The following is a 20,890-nucleotide window of genomic DNA, read 5'->3' on the forward strand; positions in this document are numbered from 1 at the left end:
CTGACTTAGGCAAACCTGATACCCTCAAGTCCATGGGGCTTGATGGGATGCACCGCATAGTGCTGAGGGAGCTGGCAGATGTTATTGCGAAGCCACTCTCCATCATCTTTGAAAGGTCATGGAGGACAGGAGAGGTGCCTGAGGACTGCACAAAAGCCAATGTCACTCCAGTCTTCACAAAGGGCAAGAAGGAGGACCCAGGAAAATACAGGACAGTCAGCCTCACCTCCAGCCCTGGAAAGGTGATGTAACAGCTCTTCCTGGAGATCATCTCAAAGCACGTGGGGAGAAAGAAGGTTATCAGGAGTAATCAACATGGACTCACCAAGGGGAAATCGTGCCTGACCAACCTAAAAGCCTACTATGATGCAGTGACTGGCTGGGTAGGTGAGGAGAGAGCGGAGGCTGTTGTGTGCCTTGACCTCAGCGAGGCTTTTGGCACTGTCTGCCATAACACCCTCAGAGGGAAGCCCAGGCAGTGTGGGCTGGATGAGTGGACAGCGAGGTGGGTTGAGAACTGGCTGAACGGCAGAGCTCAGGGGGCTGTGACCAGCGGCGCGGTCAGGCTGGAGGCCTGTGGCCAGCGGTGTGGCCCAGGGGTCAGCGCTGGGTCCAGTCCTGTCCAGCTTATCCACCAGTGCCCTGGGTGCAGGGACAGAGCGCACCCTCCGCAAGGCTGCTGGTGGGACAGACCTGGCAGGAGCGGCTGATACAGCAGAGGCTGCGCGGCCCTTCAGCGAGACCTGGGCAGGCTGGAGAGCGGGGCAGAGAGGAGCCCGATGCAGTTCAACAGGGGCGAGTGTGGGGTCCTGCAGCTGGGGAGGAACAGCCCCGGCACCAGTACAGGCTGGGGCTGACCTGCTGGAAGGCAGCTCTGTGCAGAAGGACCTGGGAGCCCTGGTGGACAGCAAGTTGCCCACGAGCCAGCACTGTGCCCTGGTGGCCAAGGCCAGTGGGATCCTGGGGGGCGTGAGGAGCAGCATGGCCACCAGGCCGAGGGAGGTGATCCTCCCCCTCTGCTCTGCCCCGGGGAGGCCCCATCTGGAGTGCTGTGTCCGGTGCTGGGCTGCCCAGTTCAAGAGAGACAGGGAGCTACTGGAGAGGGTCCAGCAGAGGGTCCAGAGGTGGTGAGGGGGCTGGAGCATCTCCCTTGTGAGGAAAGGCTGAGAGAGCTGGGCCTGTTCAGCCTGGAGAAGAGAAGGCTGAGAGGGATCTTATCGATGCGTACAGATCTCTGAAGGACAGGTGTCAAGGGAATGGGCCAGGCTCTTTTCTGTGGTGCCCAGAAACAGGACAAATGGCAATGAGCACAAACTGGAACACAGGAATTTCCATCTGAATCTGCGGAAAAACTTCATTCCTTTGAGGGTGAGAGATCACTGGCACAGGCTGCCCAGCGAGGCTGTGGAGTCTCCTTCTGTGGAGACATTCCACACCCGCCTGAACATGATCCTGTGCAACCTGCTGTAGGAGAACCTGCTTTAGCAGGGGATTGGACTGGATGATCTTTAGAAGTCCCTTCCAACCTGGACCATTCTGTGATTCTGTGTAACGCACAGATGAAAAAGTCCTCCATTTTTTTTCTTTCTATCCTGGCAGTCACTTACCCTGGAAAGCATACTTGTGCCCTGCTCTATTCAGCTGCAGTCAGTCCTGTGTGGCACTGATACGTGAAGCTCTTCCAGCATTTCCCTAATGCCTGCTGTATTGATCAGAGGGAATTACAGCATGCCCTGAATGAAATGAAAGCACGAGAGGGTAATTTGGTAGATTTGGGAAGTAAGTTTTAGAGCCAAATGGAGTGTAATTAATGCGTCTCCTTAAAAACACTTAAAAAGTAGGAACTGAGATAATGAACAACAATCCATTGCACAGGGTTGAAATGACTGATAGCTAATATTGGTGCTATGGAGTTAGCTGTAATGGAAGGCCACCAACAGGTGATACACATTGGACTGTAGCTGTTTTGCCGAGTACATTCCAGTGTTTTTTTGGAAATTATATCAGTTTTGGCTTTTCATCATGGCTTGGTGCCAGAACTTTGGGTTTTTTAAATACTATGTGGGTTTTTTCCGCAGTGGAAGGACTGAAAATAGCACTTGTTCTCTGAACAAGGAATAGCATCATGACGTTTCAGGAGATCAGGGTACTGGGCTGCTTTTTTTCAAATAAAGGTGGCAGTAGTAATTTTCTCAGTGCAAGTAGAGAAGGAAAGCTTTACCCACTGCTGTACATGGACGTTGCTGTGTGGTTCTGGTTCTCTCTTTAAGGCCAACTGAGCAAGCTTTTCAAGTCTTCCCCCAATAAAGGTTTACTTGACTGTTAAAAGATTAGCGTTCGTTGCCCCTGCCAGTGATCTAGAGGTTACCATGCCAGTGGTATGAAGGTAGTGTGTCAGCCATAGGTCCTTCTTCTTTGGTCCTTAGGCACCAAGGACAAGGACTTGACCGAAGATTGACTAATCCTAGATTTTCATGAGTTCTAAGACACAGATCTGTGCATGCTTCTCTGCAGATAGATGAAGCCTCCAGTAACCATAGCACACCTCTGGTCTTGCTGGTGTGACAGACAAAAAAGGTGTATAGTTTATCCAAACTGAACCTCCTGTCTGTCATAAAAGATGACTCTTCAAGTTAAAGCACTTGAATTTCCTAGTTCAAATCTGTATCTCACCACCTCCTGCGGGTTTTTCTTATACACGTCTGAAAATATCGATTTTAAAGTTTTTGCAAAGGTGATTTCTTTATTCTTTCTCTGTACATTGAAGTTTAACTGATGGCTGTAGATGCTGCTAGCCTGTTTTTAAAAAACACATGTGAAATTGATGTTCATTAGTGACTGATGGTGTTCGGTTGATATATTTAATGTCTGAGCATTTCAGCAAATAAAAACAGATGTATTTTGTACCAGTATTTGGGCAAGCTATTTCCTTAGCAAAAATTCCTGAGGTTTTTACCTCCATCCAAGATGGTGAAGCTGACCTGTGAGAACAAATGATGAGATCTTTATCAAACCTACTGTTGTGACTGATTGAAAGCTTTTCCCCTGAGAACTTGGCATGAGAATCAGGATATGTCTTTCTTGTGGTGCAGCTGATATATACGTGTAAAGCAGCTGTGCACATCAGTGACAGATACATTACATTCAAGTGGTCTGTTCTTTTATTGATGTTTTTCCCATGGGATTTCTGTCATGGACCCAGTGTCTTTTGGCAGCTGCTTAGGTGTCAGCACAGCCCTATGCTTAGCACATGTGTGACAGTGCTTCAAAGCTTTACATGAATACGAAAATGGATGTGGATCAGGATAAGGTCAAAATGAAAAGAAATGAAATGCATACACACAATAAGTTTGATCTGATTTTATTGTTTTGAAGCCAGAAAGTAAATAAATACCCTTTTCACCATTCTTCCAGTTCTCACCTAGTACTTACATGATAATTGTTCATGTCCTCCCTTGTGGGTTAAGACTATGGGAAAAGATGGCAGAATCCTTGAGTGGGCTTTGGTACATATGTAGTGTATCCTTGTCCTTGTCCCCTGAGTTGTCAAGCAGTTAGGATTTTTTATACTTTATTATATTTGAATTTAAATCTTATTAAAAGTTGATGTTAGCATTGCCCCCATTATGTCGCGTTTTTATCTTAATCAAGTTTTTGTCAGCTTTATTTTTTTCTAGTTCTTTTGATAACGGTACTAAGATCACAGCCAAGAACGGTGCATTTTTCTTTTAGTTTTGATTTAGTTTTTTTAAGTGGATACTTCCTTTTTCATTTTAACTTGTGTTTTAGTTCTAGTCATCTTTTTTGAGAACATGATTTTAGCCCTTCAGTGCTCTGCAGTCTAAAGTGGTTGATTTGTTAGGGATGAAGTGCTTGACTTTAGAAAAACACAACCAAAAACCAAGCAGGATTTCTTTCCTTTTAGGTACATACTTACTAGGGAATTTAAGAGCATGAATAGTAGTGTGTGTGTGTTTGAGGGAGTTGAAATTCTCTGTTTAGCTGTTCTAAAACAAATGGTGGATAATCTTTGAAGCAATCCATCCAGGGCAGGGTGGGAGGAGAATTCAATGATTAAAAAAGCCCTATCCAGCTTGTGAAATGAAGAGTTGTTAATGAGACGGTCATGCAGAGTGAAAGTTTTCAGCTAGCAAAAATTGTCAGAATTTAGAAACACTAAAGTAGAGTAACTTCCTGTGGTTATTACACTAAATACCTGGCTGATAAAATCAAAATATTAGGAGAATTCAGTAAGTGCCATAACCACAAAGAACCCCTTCATAGTGTGAAGTATTGTTTTACTGTATAACTGAGTTTTTGAGCATACTACAGTCAATAAAATACTGTGATTTTAAAAAGCATAAAATGTTTCTCCACTTCCCTCAGTTTATTAAAGGGTGGTGTAAAATAATGGTAGAAATATTGGAATATTTTTTTATGCTCTTTTAAAATCGTGTTCTTCCTTATAAATGACAGTATCTCTAGGGAAGAAAAATATTATTTTTCCAGAAGATTTCCCTCTTATCTATTATTTGTAATCAGTTGGAATCCTGCTGAAGCTACAGATGGTGATACAGCACGCTAATATTAGAGATATTGCCAAAAACTAGAATTGAATCTGTACTATTAAGTGTGAATTGGGTCATAAAAATATTCGAATAGTACTGGAGTACTAATTCCTGTTTGTTTTGTTCATATTAATTTATTGATCAAGAATCTTCAGGACAAGAAATCATTTTACTCTATGATTTACCAAAATAGAGAAGATGATTACTTATTTTTTAATACTTCTGCAGTTTATAGCATATCAGAAAGGTGTTGATACAGGGAGGCTGACTGATAGTTAATGGGCAATACAAAGAGACTTGGGAAATTAAAGCCAGATTGCCTGTCACAAGAAGATAAATCCATGAGGGGATACTGTGCATGCTGGCATCCTGCAAAAGTTTATACAACAGTGAACTGGCTTTTTACTAAGCCTGACATTTTCAGGCTTCTCTATTTTGAAAGACTTTGAGAGACAACAGGGATGTGGGCTTTGTGCATGACAATAGTCTGTAGTTCTTGTCTGTCATTCAAGTATTTAATTTTTTTGATTTGTGCTTTAATTGTCAGGCTGTGTGCATAGCTAAAGGTGAATTTTGCTTGCCTCTGGCATTAACACAGAAGCCTACCCACTGCACTGTTACACAAAATACCAAAGTTCTGATGTCACCAATTTTGCAACCTGTAGGTTTGGTTCTAAATCACATATCGTAGCTAAAAAAGTACCCAAGGCATTAGCATCCCCACTTTTGAAGCTAGTAGAGCTCTGTGTTTTCACTGAAATTTAGGACATAATCCATTCTGATTTGATTTTTTGTTTACCTGCAAAGCATCCATGAAGATTATTTCACAGCATGTGAATAGCTCTTACAGGTAACAGTTTTAATTTCCAGCTGTTCAATAGATTCCACTCTTCTTCCCCTTCTTTCCATGAATGGAAGGTATTAATAAACTAACATAGCATAAGAGAAGGTCATAGGTCATACCCACTCAATTGTGGCCACCTTCATTAACTTTTTATTAGGAAGTGCTGTATTATAATACTGAAATCCAATTACAGCTGGGTCTGGATAATCAAAACCTTCAGTGGAAAACAAAAAATCTGCAATTCTGGGTAGGGGTAGCATGACAGAGTATCTTGTGTAAGTGATAAACTGATTTGGTTGATGTTATACAACTGACTCACAAGGCTTAGCAATCCAACTTTACCATGAGTCTTTTACCACGAGTTGATGCCGTCCTTAAATCCTGAACTGTTACCATTGAACAGTTCTGGAAGAATCTCAGTTGACCTGAAAAAAAGAAAAAAAAGAAAAAAAAAAGCTTGAAGAAAAAAACTTGAAAACCCAGAACTTGGGATGCTGTGAAGGCTTGCAAAACTGGGGGAAAAGAAAAAAAAAAAAATGGTATTACTTTGAAAGCCTCATGATTTTGAAGACAAGCTATTGGGTCCTGGCCGTCTTCTACTCAGGCTTTACAAAACTATGAGGTATGATTTGGAAACAGTGAATAGTGGTGAAGTGCTCTAATAAGGGCTGTGAGCTTTAATCAAAACCAAGATTGTGAACTTGCTTATTAAGTGGTCAACAGTAGAGTCAAAACATCAACAAGATGTCTTGACTGGGCTTAAGGGGTCTGTGTGAGAGTGGGGGTACTACGGTAATTCAGGGTCTGTGTGAGAGTGGGGGTACCATGGTAATTCAGGGTGAAGGAGGAGTTTGGGCGAGGAACATAAGGATGGGCAGAGCAGCACCGAATAGGTATTTCTCAGGACAGCACCCCTGGCACCACCATGCCCTGGAGGAGCATGGAGGCCTTTGCTGCTGGCACCGTTAGGGATTGTGAGTAGATGCAGGGAGAAGCTCCCTCCATTGAAATGGAAAGGAATCCTGCCTTGGTCAGCAGGAATGAGCTTTGGTTTGCCTGAGCCAGCCAGATTGCAGAAGGGTGAAATGGGAGCACTTGATGCTGGGCTTTGTCCGCTGTTGCCCCCACCATGTGACAGGATCCGCCTGTGACTCAGACATGGACTCTAGTAGAGTCAGGGAAGGTATTTTGGGCCTTTGAGTAATTTTAGATTTAGACACTGGGATTTCTGAACTGGGTTGTTCTGGCTCTGCTGGAAGAGTTGGCCAGCAGCACGTTGTCCTTCCTCTAGGTCCTTCTTGGTGTTATTCCTTCCAGGTGGTGACATACTGTCATAAACTGGATTTGGATCTGTTACGTGCAGAACCTGTAACGGAAATTCAATCCCTTTGAGCTGCTCTGAGCATATGGAGTGAGAGCACCTTGGAGCCAGCTCATCAGTAATGAGCGTGTGGATTGCAATCCAGCAGAACTGGCCTGTTTTACAAATTAAAATCCAGTTATGGCTATACACAACCTTTATTTCATACTGCGATTGACTTATAAAGTGCAGTGCAAAAGACAAGCATGCTGGAGACATTAAAATAAAATATGAAACTACTGAAGGGAGCCCAAAGTAAAGGGCAGGAGGGCAAAGTGAAACATCATATGACAGATCCTTGGCAACGGTGAAACTATGAGTTGTTGAACTACCTGCAGCCTAATAGATAGTCAACCACAATAGGTACAAAAGGGTTAAGCCTCAATGTGAAGAAAGACAAGTGCATACAGGGGAATAAATTATTTAGTCTACCACTCACCGCTCTCAAATCCAATATTATTGGCTCCCAGAGTGAATTCGTGAATATTGCATTGGAAGGATAGAAACTACTGTAAGGTTGTTAGGTTACTTAAGGGAACACCAGTGCTGTGATGTATTATAAAAAGTTTTAAAACCTGGCTTAGCTATTTAATATCTCTCATTTTTTAAGTATCCAACATAAACATGTGGGTTGGATGTGATAGGATTTACCACTTAGAGAGAGAATAACTGTGCCAGTGTGTTCTGAGCACATCACAGAGTACAAAACCCTGGGCTCAGGAGGAAAAGCAGCAGGTTTAAACTTCACAGTTCCAAGATACATATACATATAGTACGAAGCTGCTCTGGAGTTAAAATCTGGCTTGCACAAGTTCTGCTGCTTAAGGGTTTTTTTGATATTACATGGAAAACCTTCCAGTGGAATACTGGGTAATGAAAGTGACACCAAAATTCTTAACCTACCCGAATTCATGCTAGTTCCCTCAATGAATACCAGTGTCAGTGAACTATGACCTTACATCATTTGTGTCCTCTCTCTTGCCTATCTTGATAGGTGCATACCAGTAAGAAGACTTTGACAATGTGATCAACTTTACAAGTAAGAGATGAAAATACTGCTTTTCACAGGAAAACTAATGAAGGTCTTCCTGTTCTTTTTCTGTTGTAATCTGCATACACTTACGTAGGGTAAAGAAGAAAAAGAGTGACGGCTTTATGTTCTGCACCCCTCTCTATGACAGTAACAGTCCCAAATGCTTTGATTTTCTAAATGCCGTTCTTAGATGTATTTAAAAGGGGTGTCTGCAAGATGTGAAGGTTAACTGTTCCATTCTCTGACCTTAAGGTGATAAGATACAGCACTATATGTAATTTTGGTCCCAGAAGCGGTGAACAAGTTGCAAACTGCAGAAGAAAGCAAGAAGAATGAAGAGGAGGTTGAAAAGCAATCTATGTGAAGAAAGGGTGAAAGGAAAAGATTTGGTTATCTAGCAGGTGTTGGTTGTACTCTCTCCCCAAGCAATCATCTGTTTGATAAGGTGATTCCCTCACACCTGCTTTATCCTTGAGAGGAGTCAGAGCTGCCATTACTTGCACCAGTGAGTGTTGCTGAGTGATGAGAGCCAAGAGTCCTGCTCGCACCTTCAGAGGCTGCCTAACATCAGTGGCCACCTGAAGCTGCTGAATGAGGACAGCATCTGCTCTTTATCAACCTGCTTGACTCTTTGTATACGTGTGCTGGATTTGAATATTGCTTAACTTCACATACTTGAAATAAACCTAGTTCTGTGCTCTCTTTGGTGGGGAATCTTTTGCAGCAGATCACAGAATTAGAGGTTTTGCTCACCTGTGAGCTGCTGTTGTAGGAAAGTAAATCAGATGTAAGGTATAAAAAAAGAATGAAATGTGTTGACAAGGGTGCAGCTAAAACTTTGGAAACCTGATCTTAGACCTATTCTTTGTAATTTTCCTAGGATTCTATTGATATTATCATAGTCTCAATTTGCTGTATCTATAGCCATAGTCTCTTTTAATAGGATGTGATCTGAGACTTAACGGGGAGAGAATTCACTATGATTTGGACTGAACTCTTTTGATGTGTAAGGGTGTAGTACTTCACAGAAAAATTATTGGAAGTTTTGATATTGGCTATACAAATCTGTTTTGTGGGACACATCATTAGCTTTGGCAGACAGGTCATAGAAGTTTTTTTCTTCAGTCTTAATAGGTTGGAGGACTATGTCTACAACCAGTCTTCTTTTGCTGCTTGTGCTCCATGTGTATGTTTTCAATTTATTTTGATACTTAGGGATGTTGAATCATTAGAGAACACATTTTAACTTTTTCTTCCAAACAGGTCAGCAGCCAAACAGATGAAATGCATTGTTTGGGGCAGGGCAGGGGGGGGAAGTCATTCTTTTTTAATTAAATCAGTTGTTCAATGAAAATGCACGGGAAGAATCTTGTCTCTTCTTCTGCCTTATTTTCAGTGTTCCACTGCAGCTATATGGCTTTCAAACTTTGAAAACAAACAAACTTCACCCTTACCTTTTTTGTGGTTTCTACTGTATTTTCAGTGACCCACAGAGGAGCTCATGCTGTCTGGTGTGCTTTAGAGTTGGTTAATTCCAAAAGTTTGTCTCTGTCCAGTGTCACTATTCTCTACAGGTGGATCTTGACGTAACTGGATTGTGTAGTTTTGCTGGGGAAGAAGGAAGCTAACTAGTAATTTATTTTGTGTTCTCTCTTTTTCATCTTTCAGTCATGTTTTCTGTTGACATCTCTTTGTGTTGGCAGTTCTTCATTGTAATTGCTTTAAAAGTGGGTAAGAATAAGTTGGTATTTGTTTGGAATAAGATTTTGTGCAGCAGTTCTTGAAGTTAGGTTTGGAATATGTTATCTCTTAGTGACTTTAAATCTAGAGTTTGTCTTTAAATGGGCCGTGGCAGGCTTGTGGAAAACCTCAGTTAAAGAGAGGCATCCATTGGATCTAAGATGATCTCAAAGCTGGTGACTGAATTATCTGATCTGTCTTCATGGAACCCACAATGTGAGAACAGGTATTCTCTGGAAATCATAGATCAGCTAAAAATGAAATGCATGGTGAGTCACAAAATTCTGGAATTTGTTGCTATAGCAGGTTGTGTAAGAAATTCTTCAGGTAACAGGCAAGGATGTGCCTTCTAACATCCTATGTGCAATCTTTGGGGGCATTGGAGGACGAGAAGACACACTGGAGAGGAACAGGCTGCTGACAGCAGTCAGGTTTGCAGATACCTAACAAGCATCCTCCATCACTCATGAGCCAAATGAGGTATTGCTTTGACCCAGTAAGCCATTTTTTAAGTTCTTAGAATTCTGTCTTAGTTGAACAGGAAAAAAAATTGAGAGGTTGTACTGAGAAGGTGTGATGCTATATAGAGATGTGTGATGTCAGCAAATGTTACATTGCTTTCATGATCTTAACCAGTTTTGTCTGTGTTGGCTTCATTCACTTGATAAACATGGAGCACTGTCTGACCACAGGTTAGTGTCTGTTCAGGAAGGAGAAGCCTGTTCTGACACCTACTTCTGGCCCCTCTCATGAGTGAGGGCAGGGCAGGGGTCACTTACATGCAGAAGTTGTGAAGGTAAGGGATTGCTTTCTGGGAACATGTAAGGAGTTCTTTATCTGGGAAAATCGTACCTGGGCTGGGAAATTTTTGGTGAGTGAGCAAAAATATATACTGGATTTGGCTCAGTAAAAGTGGAATGATTTAGGCCTTTGGGTGGATCCCTAAATTGTTGAACTGCAAGTAATTATCCAGCCTCATTTTGTTTTTTTAAATGGTGCAAAAGTTTACCTGGAGACAAAGCCACCAATGAAGATGGAAGCTGGGCTTTTGTCAAGGTATCTGAGAAATGGCTCCTCTCCTGAGACTGGCAGACCTACCCTGCAGAGCTGCTTGACAGTCGTCATCTGTAATGGAAATTCATTTTGGGTTAAACTTGCTTTTTCTTCTCCTTGATTTCATTCACAGTGGTTCTTGACATCATCTTTAACTGTGAAACAAAACCCAAAAAAACTCAGTTTGAACTGACAAGTAAAATGTTACATAACTTTCCAAACCCCTGGAGAGAGCTGTTGTAATTACACTGTGGGTTTTACTTTTTTATAGCTGTAAGTACTAATTTATGTAACTACAAAGTGAATTACATGTTTGTATTGTTTATATTATCTCTAGGCTTTGGTGCAGTGCTCAATAAAGTCACTCTAGTTTAAGTTGTGTATATTACATGACTGTCATGTTGCCAGAGCATCACCTCAGCAATTAGTCAGTCTACATCACACATACCCTCATTGTAAAACAAAATGTAATCCAATTAGTATTTTGTAAACCTCCAGCTGCTGTTTTCCATCTTGCTTCTGCTAATACAATAGAAGCCTTCTTTTGAACTGCCTCCTCTGCCACCATCTCTTACATTGTCTGAATCTGTTGTGAGTATTGTGAGGGGGAAAAGAAAGAAGTTCCTCTCTGAAAAAGTTTTAAATTTTTTGCATTTCCAGATCTGCCTGATACAAACTCAGGTTTCTGGAAGAAGTATTTCTTCTTCTAAGAAATTACTTAGCATTTTCTAAACCACAGAAAGCAGATTTGCAGCGTCTGAAGGGAACCGGTCACATTAAACAAATGCTTGCTTACATACAAAAGCCTGTGTACTGCATGGCTTTGTGTACCAGGCTCACCCTCTGGTGCATTTAGGTGTCCTAAGTAGAATGGTGACGTAAACAGGTGAAACATGAGCAGAACTTCAGCAGTGCACCCCTAAAGCTAGCACATTCAGCAGTGCTACAGCTGAAGTTTTGATTACCTTTAATGACTGTGGTGTTCTGAAGTGAGCTTTGAGCTTTAGCATTTATCTTGAATCTTGTCTGATTTTACCAAAGTGTATTCAGATGTTTGCTGAATCAAGGCATTGATATATTGGCCTCCTTCAAGTTAAACAGTTGTCTGAAAATAATAGCCCTTTATTTCAGTTTCCTTTATCTGCAGTGAGTACTTGCTTATGATTTCTTTTTGGTGGTTGCCATGGTTATCATCTGTGCACAGAACAGAATTGTGCTACGTAGGAAGGTGAGTTTCAGAAACAAAGGTGAGAACTGGCCAAACTTGGTAGCAGCTGTCATTTTTGTAGCTGGTAAAGTTGTTCGCACTTTACAAAGGCCTGCTTTAATTTTATTACATTTTTAAAGAATGCTATTAATAAGATTCACTCAAAGTTGCTGGCTAATCAAGTGAGGGATTTAATTAGAACTTCATTGTAATCTAGGTGCAGCAAAATTCCCCTTGAAATGAATGAAGTACCAATAAAGAAAAAATTTTCCTCCCTGTATTGCTAAATGCAGCTCTGCTGTGAAAATCAAAACTGTTAATTCTGAAGCATTTTAAAATGTTTCTGTAGCCCTTCAAACTCTCAGCATTTATCGCATTTCCAGGATGCTAGGCAAATATATGCTGTATGGGCTCTTGCTCTTTCACTAGCACTTGTCAGCATCTCCTTAGCATTTCTGTTGAAGACTTTCACATATTTGCACAGCAAAGTATGCCAAAAGTGTATGCCTGAGCAGAGAAGAAACTTCCATTCCACAAGTTACGTTGTTGTTGTGTGGGTAGTGCTGCAGGGCTGTGGCAAATATTGGTGCAGGCTTCTGTTATGCAAAGAAATGAAATAAAAAAGAGGGCAATCCAGAATATAAGCTGTAGCATAGAGATGTTAAATTCATCACCTTTGGAGTTCTCTAATCATTGAGGCTGGGATTTTGCATTTCGGAGGAAGCAAGGCTTCTGAAGGAAAGACTGATAAGGAGTAAGGGGGCTAGGTTTCTCATAGGAAACTCTATAAATAAGAATTGGTGTTACGTGGGTTTTGGATGAGCCTTGGGAGGCCCATATTTACTTGCTGAATCAGGAGATGTGTTGTCCTGGAACTGGGAAAGCTTAACCAAGGCCGTGATCAGCAAATACCTATCCCTTCCCCATGCAACTTGGAGAATGACAGCATCCATGTTTATGTTGCAGTGAAGGATTTCTTAAACATTGCAGGCATTACAATAGTAATATTCTTTTGGTTGTGATAGCAAAATGCTAGTATGTTCCCATTATATGCAAGGGAATCCAGATTTTTCCTTTTTTTTTTTTTTTTTTATTTATTTTATTCTAGTTTGCAGTCCTCTGAAAGTAATCTGACGGGTTGCTTGAGGAATCATTTTGCTTCTCTGATGAAGGTCTGTTAGCTGTTCAATTACCATGAGAAGTGCCAGAAGCCCATATGCCTCATCTGACTGCTTTTATGTTAGAAATCCTTCTGCTGGGAGAACATGATTGCATCAACAGCAGAAGTAACTATACGTTGAGACACACCATTGCTTTGGCACGTGAGCCCTTCCTTGCACTGAACACGTTGCATGGAATTTGGATGCAGGCCCAGCATCGGGAAATATTTTGTGCCGTCATGTTATTAGAAAAATGAGCTTTCTGTGAGTGCCATATATGCACCACTGTGGATGAGACTGTGAGCTCCTGACTGTTAGCCAGTTCAAAAGGCTTGACAGCAGATGCCTCTACCTATGTTATCAGATGCTGCTGCTGTATGCTATGCACCAAATGCTTGTCTAATGCAATAGTGTGACTTCAGAATGCCTTTTACTGAAAGAATAACCCATGGGCATCATCCAGGAACAAAACAAGGCTGCATCCAGTATGCTTCAAGACAGTAAACTACTACTCATTTGTTCCGGTTCCCTGGAGAGGAGAGCATGGCGCAAGTGTTAGCGTGGGCTGGAGACCTTCTGAATCGGCACATTGGCTGTGGCTGTTCTGTTTTGAGGTTTAATGAACGTTATCTGTATGGAGATGGAGGTGATCGTTCTGTGCCAGTTAGCCTCCAGGCCACCTGTGGCCCTGGCGTTGTTCCACAGGTAGATACCTAGCCAGTGGTGTGACCTGTTCTCTGAGTCTCTTTGGAAGATTCATGTTTATATTTGAAACTGAAAAAGTTGCCTAATTTTAGCCCTGTATAGCTGGTGGTTGTTTGGGTTTGTGTTTTGGGGTTTTTTTTCTTGTTATGCTGAACTTTTGCAGTTCAAGCATTCCTCTTGCATTATGTCAACTTCACTTTGAGTTGCCAAACTCTAGTGCAAATTCACTCCTCTTCATACTTTGTATGGGAGGTGATCAACTAAAGCTGATTGTTTGCATTGAGGTTACAAGTAGCAAGCCTAAGCCCATCATCATCTTCACTGGAAGACATCAGCAGTGGCTTAGTGTTTCTGCAGCAGCTATCAATCTGTGCTGTTACTTTAAACCGGACCATGAGGGCGGTATCTCAGCTTGCCACCTCCTAAGCCAAGTGTTTGTATTCCAAAGAGCATCTAGCTTGCTGGTGGAAGTGAATGCTTCTGACCTGGGCAGGGGCCTAGTAATTCTCCTGTATGTATCTGTCAGTGTATGGTCAAAACATGCTGTGATTCAGAGGTACACAGAAACAAAAATACCTATATACTGACTCCATTTTTTTTTTCAACCTGTATTTAGGTACTTCCTTTCCCCAGCCAGGTGGTCTACAACAGAGTTGGAAAGTGTGGGAGTCGAACTGTGGTCTTGCTTTTGAGAATTTTATCAGAGAAACATGGATTCAACCTGGTTACATCTGACATCCATAACAAAACAAGACTGACCAAAAATGAACAGGTAAGTTACTCCTTCTCATCTTGGATCCTGTTTTCTTATTATGTTTGTGAAACTGAGAAACAAAGGCATATGCTAGCGGAAATAATACTGAAAAGGTGTACTGCTACTTTGACCTGAGTAATCAGCCAGAATTCTTCATCCTCTAAGTGGCTTCAGTTAATAGGAGAAATGGATGGTGGAGCCAAGAGCAACATGAGGTGGAAGCTAACCAGAAAAACTAACTTCCAGTGAGGCAGTTCTTGAATTTAGTCAGCATAGCAATTAGTCCGGCAGTGAGGCAAGAAGGGTTAGTACGAGTGAGGTTAGGTGCTAACAGCTTCTGGAACCTGTATTAATGTATCTGCAGGGCACTGCCATTTATCATGTAAGCAGGCCAGTTTATTTGACCTAGCTTGGGTCTCCTTAAGCAAAGCAGTAGTAAATAATAGCCAGCAGGGTGGGTTTTTTTGCTGTCTTAATTCGCTTCTAGTAATCGCTTCCTTCAAAATGTTGTTTCCCAGGGCCATGCTAACCTGTGTTGCTATAATTTGACATGTCCTTGATTCTATCTCAGCTTCTTACTCAACTGCCTTTTTCATGTTATAGCACAACCCTCACTAAGGCAAATGAAAACACCACATGAAACCTCTTTACCCAGACACCCCTTTTCATGTTCCCTTGAAGTTGCAGAGGGCATTATTTTTGCAGCTTCGATTCCACAAAAGATTCAGTTGTTTAAATTCCCTCGGTTTTAGGGTAACTGTATGCCTTCCGTGAGTATCACTGCTCTTAGTTACTGATGCAAAAAGACTTAAGACTCCAAAGAGTATGGATATAGTTGGAAGCCACACACATTGACTAGAGCAACTATTTTGATCTGCTGATCAGGTAAAGGCTGCAATACCTGCCTGTGTCACTCCTAGGAATAGCAACCTGTAAATCACAAAAGGATGTGTGTGATGATCAAAATACAGACATGGGACTGCCAGTGGCATCATGCTGTGGTTAATGGAGATTATTAATTTGTAGCCTGTTTATGAGCATAGGCTTGTTACTTTAGGTATAGCAGTTTATTCCAAATGGAAATCTGGGAGCAGATCTTGTTCCTGCAGGTCCCACATTCCTCCCTTCCAAGGTGGCCATTGGGCTCCCACTGGCAGCTGGCTCATCTAACCCCACACAGCACTCAAGTTCAGCCTGAGGTGGGGACCAGGTGGCCAGGGCTGCCACACCAGCCCGAAGGCTTCTGTGCACAGCTGGGTGCAACACCGCAGTAAAAGGCTGTGTGGGAGGACAGTGTCCTCCCACCGCCCCTGCTTGTGGCTAAGGAAAGCCCTGGGCTTCTGCAGCATCCCTCTGTGTATCCTACTAGCAGCCTCATGGAGCCTGGGGAGTTCGCAACTTGGTCCCATCTCATTGTGGTCAAACTATCGTGTGCTACAGAGCCTGCCTGATTAGTTTTTCTGCTTAACTGTAGGATATAGGATAAGGGATTTCTGTGGGTATGATAGCCTTTGCATTTCATGTTGTTTAGGTTTTGTTTCAACTGAAACTCAATGAAAAACATATTGTTGATTGGGATATGCATCATGAAACCTAAAAATCTTTCGGGTATTAATAATCATCAGCTTTCACTCTCATCAGCAATTTTGCTTCAGTTCTGTTCTGCCTTTCTCTGGTAGGTGGATTGTCCTTTGTTAAATGTGACACAAGACACAAGAAGATCAACAGTCTTCTGTGCTTTAGTCCAGTATGTGGAGATTCCAGAGAGGCCCAGACTTATTTTTGATGCAGCCAATACACAGAGGATAAATATCTGCGTTACCTTTTGCACTCCAGAAGTTGTTTAACCAGTTACTAGACACTGGAGCACAGATGGTGCTGTATGTATCGCTACAGAGCTGATGATTTATTCTGTGTGTGTGTGTGTATATATATATATATATACATACACACACATACTACTATAACTTAGACCATCACAGAATCATTTAAGTTGGAAAAGGCATGTAAGATCAAGTCCAGTTAACCTAACACTGCCAAGTCCACTACTAAACCATGTCCCTAAGTACCACATCTGCACGTCTTTTAAATGCCTCCAGGGATGGTGACTCAACCACTTCTTGGGCAGCCTGTTCCAATCCTTGACAACCATTTCAGTGAAGAAATTTTTTCTAATATCCAATCTAAATGTCCCCTGGCACAACTTGAGGCTATCTCCTCTTGTCCTGTCACTTGTTACTTGGGAGAAAAGACCCAACACCCACCTCACTACAACTTCTTTTCAGGCAGTAGTAGAGAATGATAAGGTCTCCTTGTTTTAATTTATGGCTTATTTATATGGTTGCAATAGGTTGATGATGAGTACTTTTGCTGAAAAGTGCCTATGATTGCCAGGAAGCATGCCCGGAGACAGTAACTGTTGTGTTGTTCAGGGTATTTATACTTGTCTTCTCATTTCTTATGGGCAGAATATGAAAAAATAAATTATTTCTCCCACCTTTGATGTGGTGTACGCAAGAGGAAGTTAAGAGAATGGATGGTCTCAGGCTCCAGGCATTGGAATGACAGAAAAGAGAACTGGGCTGGGCTGTAGGCTCCCAGTGTGAGCATGGACTTCTCACACAAGATATGTCTCTCTCCCTTCAGTCATTTGTCCTGTGTTTAGTTAAAGCCCTGATCCATCCAAGGCTTTTCTGTAAATATTTAGCTTATGCAGTCTGCTGTTGTTAAATAAAGGTAAGGACCTAGGTGTTCTTAATGACTGCGGGGATTGCACATAATAGAATCCATATTCTCATTGCATTTTCCAAGCTCCTTCCTGCTAAGAAATTTTTCCAAATTATGTGTGCCTGCCAGCAATTAGAAGTGCAACCTTTGAACATCTATGGGTATAAGGGAGTGAGTTCTGGAAATAGATGAGTTAACTTTGCCTTAGATTTACTATAATATTTTCAGTTAATTTAAATACAGAAAATAATACGTAATACCCATGTATACAAAGTCAGCCTAATTGATATGGCTTTAAAATGACACACAAACTGTTGCAAAATTAATTCTTCCCCTTCCCTGACCTCCTTCCCCAGCCCCATTTTTTTTTGCATTCAGAGAAGTAAAAATGAGTATGTTTATAGATACACAAATACCAGTCACATATGGGACTAATTGATAGTTTATCCTCATTTGGTTTCATTCTAGCACCCGTCCTTGTGGCCGTGCAGCCAGCTTTAATACACTAAAAATCCATCACTATTTTTTCTTAAACGCTTATAAAGACAGAAAATTGATCATAGCAGCTTGGGGAGCTGAAGAAGTTCTTGAAACCGTTCCAAGTTTTTGAGAGCTGAAAATGAAGATGTAGTCTCATTCCTGTGAGTTGTTTATAGAAATGAATACCAAGATGAAAGTGATATACCAAATACCTGTAGATACTTGTGCCTCCTGGACCCTACATGTCTTCAGTAGAGACTGAAAACAGTAGAAGAAAGTAAAGAACTCAGAAGATAGACAGACACAGAGATACTTATTTTTTTTCCTATTTGTATCAGTGTTAGTGTAGACCATAGTGTGATCCAGCTGACCTCACTTGAAGAATCCCAGTTGCCTCATCGTTTTTATACATTTTGACCTCGGATTCTTCCAGTGAAATAAAGCAGCTTTGGCTGATGATACACACAATTTTGGCTGATGTCTGGGTGGGCATTATTATCCGATTACTAATTTTTGTTCCCAGTAGAATTTACCTATTGCAAATCCTGAACCAAATGGGGCTGCTCTGAGCAGTCAGTGTGGGAGGCTGGCCATTTCCAAAAGAGGGAAAGAAGGTGTCCTCTCTCTCGCAAGCCTGAGTTGAGTTTTTGTGCAGGAACAATGCTGTGGCTGGAGCAAAGCCATCCACGTTTCTCCCCTTTCGGGGAGGGGCCCCATCCAGTCTCTCTCGGAGTCATTTCGCTGTGCCATCTGCTGGATTGTTATTTACAATGCAGCAGCAGCAGAGTACAAATACACGGATGATGCTGAGCCATTAGGGTTTGATTTCTTCAGCATGGCCAGCTGAAGAGATCCTACAGTGGTAGTGTAGGACAGTAGACTAAGGAAACCTCTTTCCCCTTGGGGGTATTGCCTCATGGTGTTCTTGCTCAGGACGGCTTGAAGATTCAGAAGTAGCTTGTGATTTATGGGATTGCCTCTGTTTGCAGAACTGGTTTTCTTTAAATGTCCTGTTCAAAAGTTAATGTAGAAAATGGATTTTGGAGAAAAAATGAGAGTAAAAACTTAAGCAAGGAATCACTGTGGCAGAAAGATGTTATGCTAGGGAGCAAATCAGCATTTAGGCTAAAGGCTGTTCCTTACAAGCAGCGGGTGTTTGAGGGGGAGAGGTGGAATGACAGCAAATGTGTGTTGACCACAGCACAGAGACCTTTGCAACTGCTTGCTGTGTTTCAGCATCTCTGCAGACTCCCCCCTTTCCTCAGGGAGCATAGTGCACCCAGTACTTTCGGTTCGCTTTTGCCCAGCAGTCAAGCTGACATGGCTGGGCTGTGACATGGGCTCCACTGGTGGATGCGAGCACATGGGTGCAGGGTGTTACTGCCTGTCCCTCCCTGCACACTCTTTGTGTCCTGGCATTTCCCTCTCCCTGGGTCCTTGTTTAGCAGCATTAACTCTCTAGTGGAATTATTCATTTCAAAAGCAAATTACTATCTTTCTCAGCACTGTTTCACTGAAACAGCCTAACTCCCACAGGAGAGCTCGGGGCAGCAGTGAGAAAGAGGAATGGCTCTTTATGGACCGTTATCCTAGTGGGCATGTGCTCCTTTCAGGATTCCTCAGAATACTCTACAGCTTATCCCACCAAACATGGATGTGATCTGGTTCATCTCTCTCCTTATGGTGTTTGCCAGGGTAGTTTATCTTCTGCTGCTTGTGCCTTTTCTTCTCTTCTCCAACTTATGTTGGTTCAAGACTATCTCCTAGGTCACCTGTGCTTGTATGTACCTCTCTCTCTCCTTCATCACTCATCCCATCCAAAGGTACTTGCTTTCCTTAGCTCTCATCTTCTGCTCGCTGTTACTCTCTGTGGGTCCTCTATGCTGACCATCTTGTTAAAAAATAAAATATAATAAGCCTCAACAAAACAAACTAACAAAAAAGAAACAAACAAAAAACCCCACTAGAGATCTTACTCTTCTGGGAAACGTTGGAAGATTTTCTTTTTTTCCCCCCCCCCCCCCCCCCCTTTTAACAACATCTTAAGAGGGTCAGATCCCTAGGTATTCCTGAGCAATACGTTTGGCTTGTTAGACTGAAATCAGTTCAGCATAGTGGGATCAGAGGGAGGCCTCTGGGAAATACGGCCACAATTTCATGTGGCCGTGAGCCATTACAGTTATTTATTTTTCCCTCCTGACATCTGTGTGTTGTTTCTGTTGAGTCTTACTTACCCTTTTGGCAGGATTTTTAAAGAATGTTTTTTGCTTGTTTGCTCATATGCATGTTGTAGCTTTATCCACATCTGCTTACAAGTCCAGTTGATCATTAAGTGTCTAAATATGAAGGTACTTTAAGTTGAAACAAAATTCTGTGTCTGCTTTGGAGTTAGCTATTATCATAGCTCAAGAGATTGGGTTTGATAGCAAGAGATTAAAAAAAGGCAAGAGCCAGATGCTGTCCTGCTCTCTTTGCTCCCGAGGCAGAAGTGCTTGTGCTAGTCTAACAGCAGTTTGACACAAGCCTGACACTGACATCAGGCGCAGTGCAGTGGGGAACGTAGTGGTGGTGTAATGTGAATGTGCCTGGCATTAGCAAACTGGTACCAGCCCCAGGGAGAGCTGAGGGGCCAGGGAGGCATCTGGTACTCTGTAACACTCACATGTACCCATACACACAGGTTTATCTAGCGGTATTACATTAAAGCTGCCTGTCTTTTTAAACTCAGTGGGATTACTTTGAATGGGTATACTAACTTTATGTCTCCATATTTATATTCTAATGATGTTTTCTCATTTATTCATAAATGGGATTAGAGTGGTGACTGTAGCGGCATGAATAGAGTTTTTATCCCGTATCAATAACTTCCTTCTGCCATCTTCCTCCCTTCCTTCCTTCCTTCCTGCAGATAGAATAACGCAGGTAAAATGCCAATAAAGCTTCATACAGTTCTACATATTTCACTTCTCCTGTAACTTGTCTGGGTAAAAAAAAAAAAAAAAAAAGACTACAATTGAGACATCTGATACCCAGCCTCTAGAGTCTCCCCTTGTTTCATTCGCAAGATGAATGAATATAATTTTTTTGGCAGAGTTACTAGTCCTAAAGAAATGTCAGCTTGTTTGGTTTGCTAGGAAAACCTTTATCTCTTCAGATCATTAAAAAAAAAATGCTCAATTACTTTGTGCCAATTACTGCAAAGTTTCCTGGACTTTCTAATTCCGGTCTGGGCAAGTTCTGCTCTTCAGGTTTATGAATT

The 20,890-nt window shown here is 41.9% G+C and overlaps 1 protein-coding gene across 1 annotated transcript in view; it reads left to right on the forward strand.

The window, feature by feature from the left end:
- UST (uronyl 2-sulfotransferase) overlaps positions 1-20,890 on the forward strand; it is a 166,294-nt gene that overhangs the window by 64,761 nt on the left and 80,643 nt on the right. Inside the window, exon 3 of the mRNA XM_040598992.1 lies at positions 14,287-14,442. Within this exon, the coding sequence (XP_040454926.1) occupies positions 14,287-14,442 (156 nt within the window). The remainder of the gene's footprint in view (positions 1-14,286; positions 14,443-20,890) is intronic.

Source organism: Falco naumanni, chromosome 6 (genome assembly GCF_017639655.2).
Source record: "Falco naumanni isolate bFalNau1 chromosome 6, bFalNau1.pat, whole genome shotgun sequence".
Taxonomy (NCBI): domain Eukaryota; kingdom Metazoa; phylum Chordata; class Aves; order Falconiformes; family Falconidae; genus Falco; species Falco naumanni.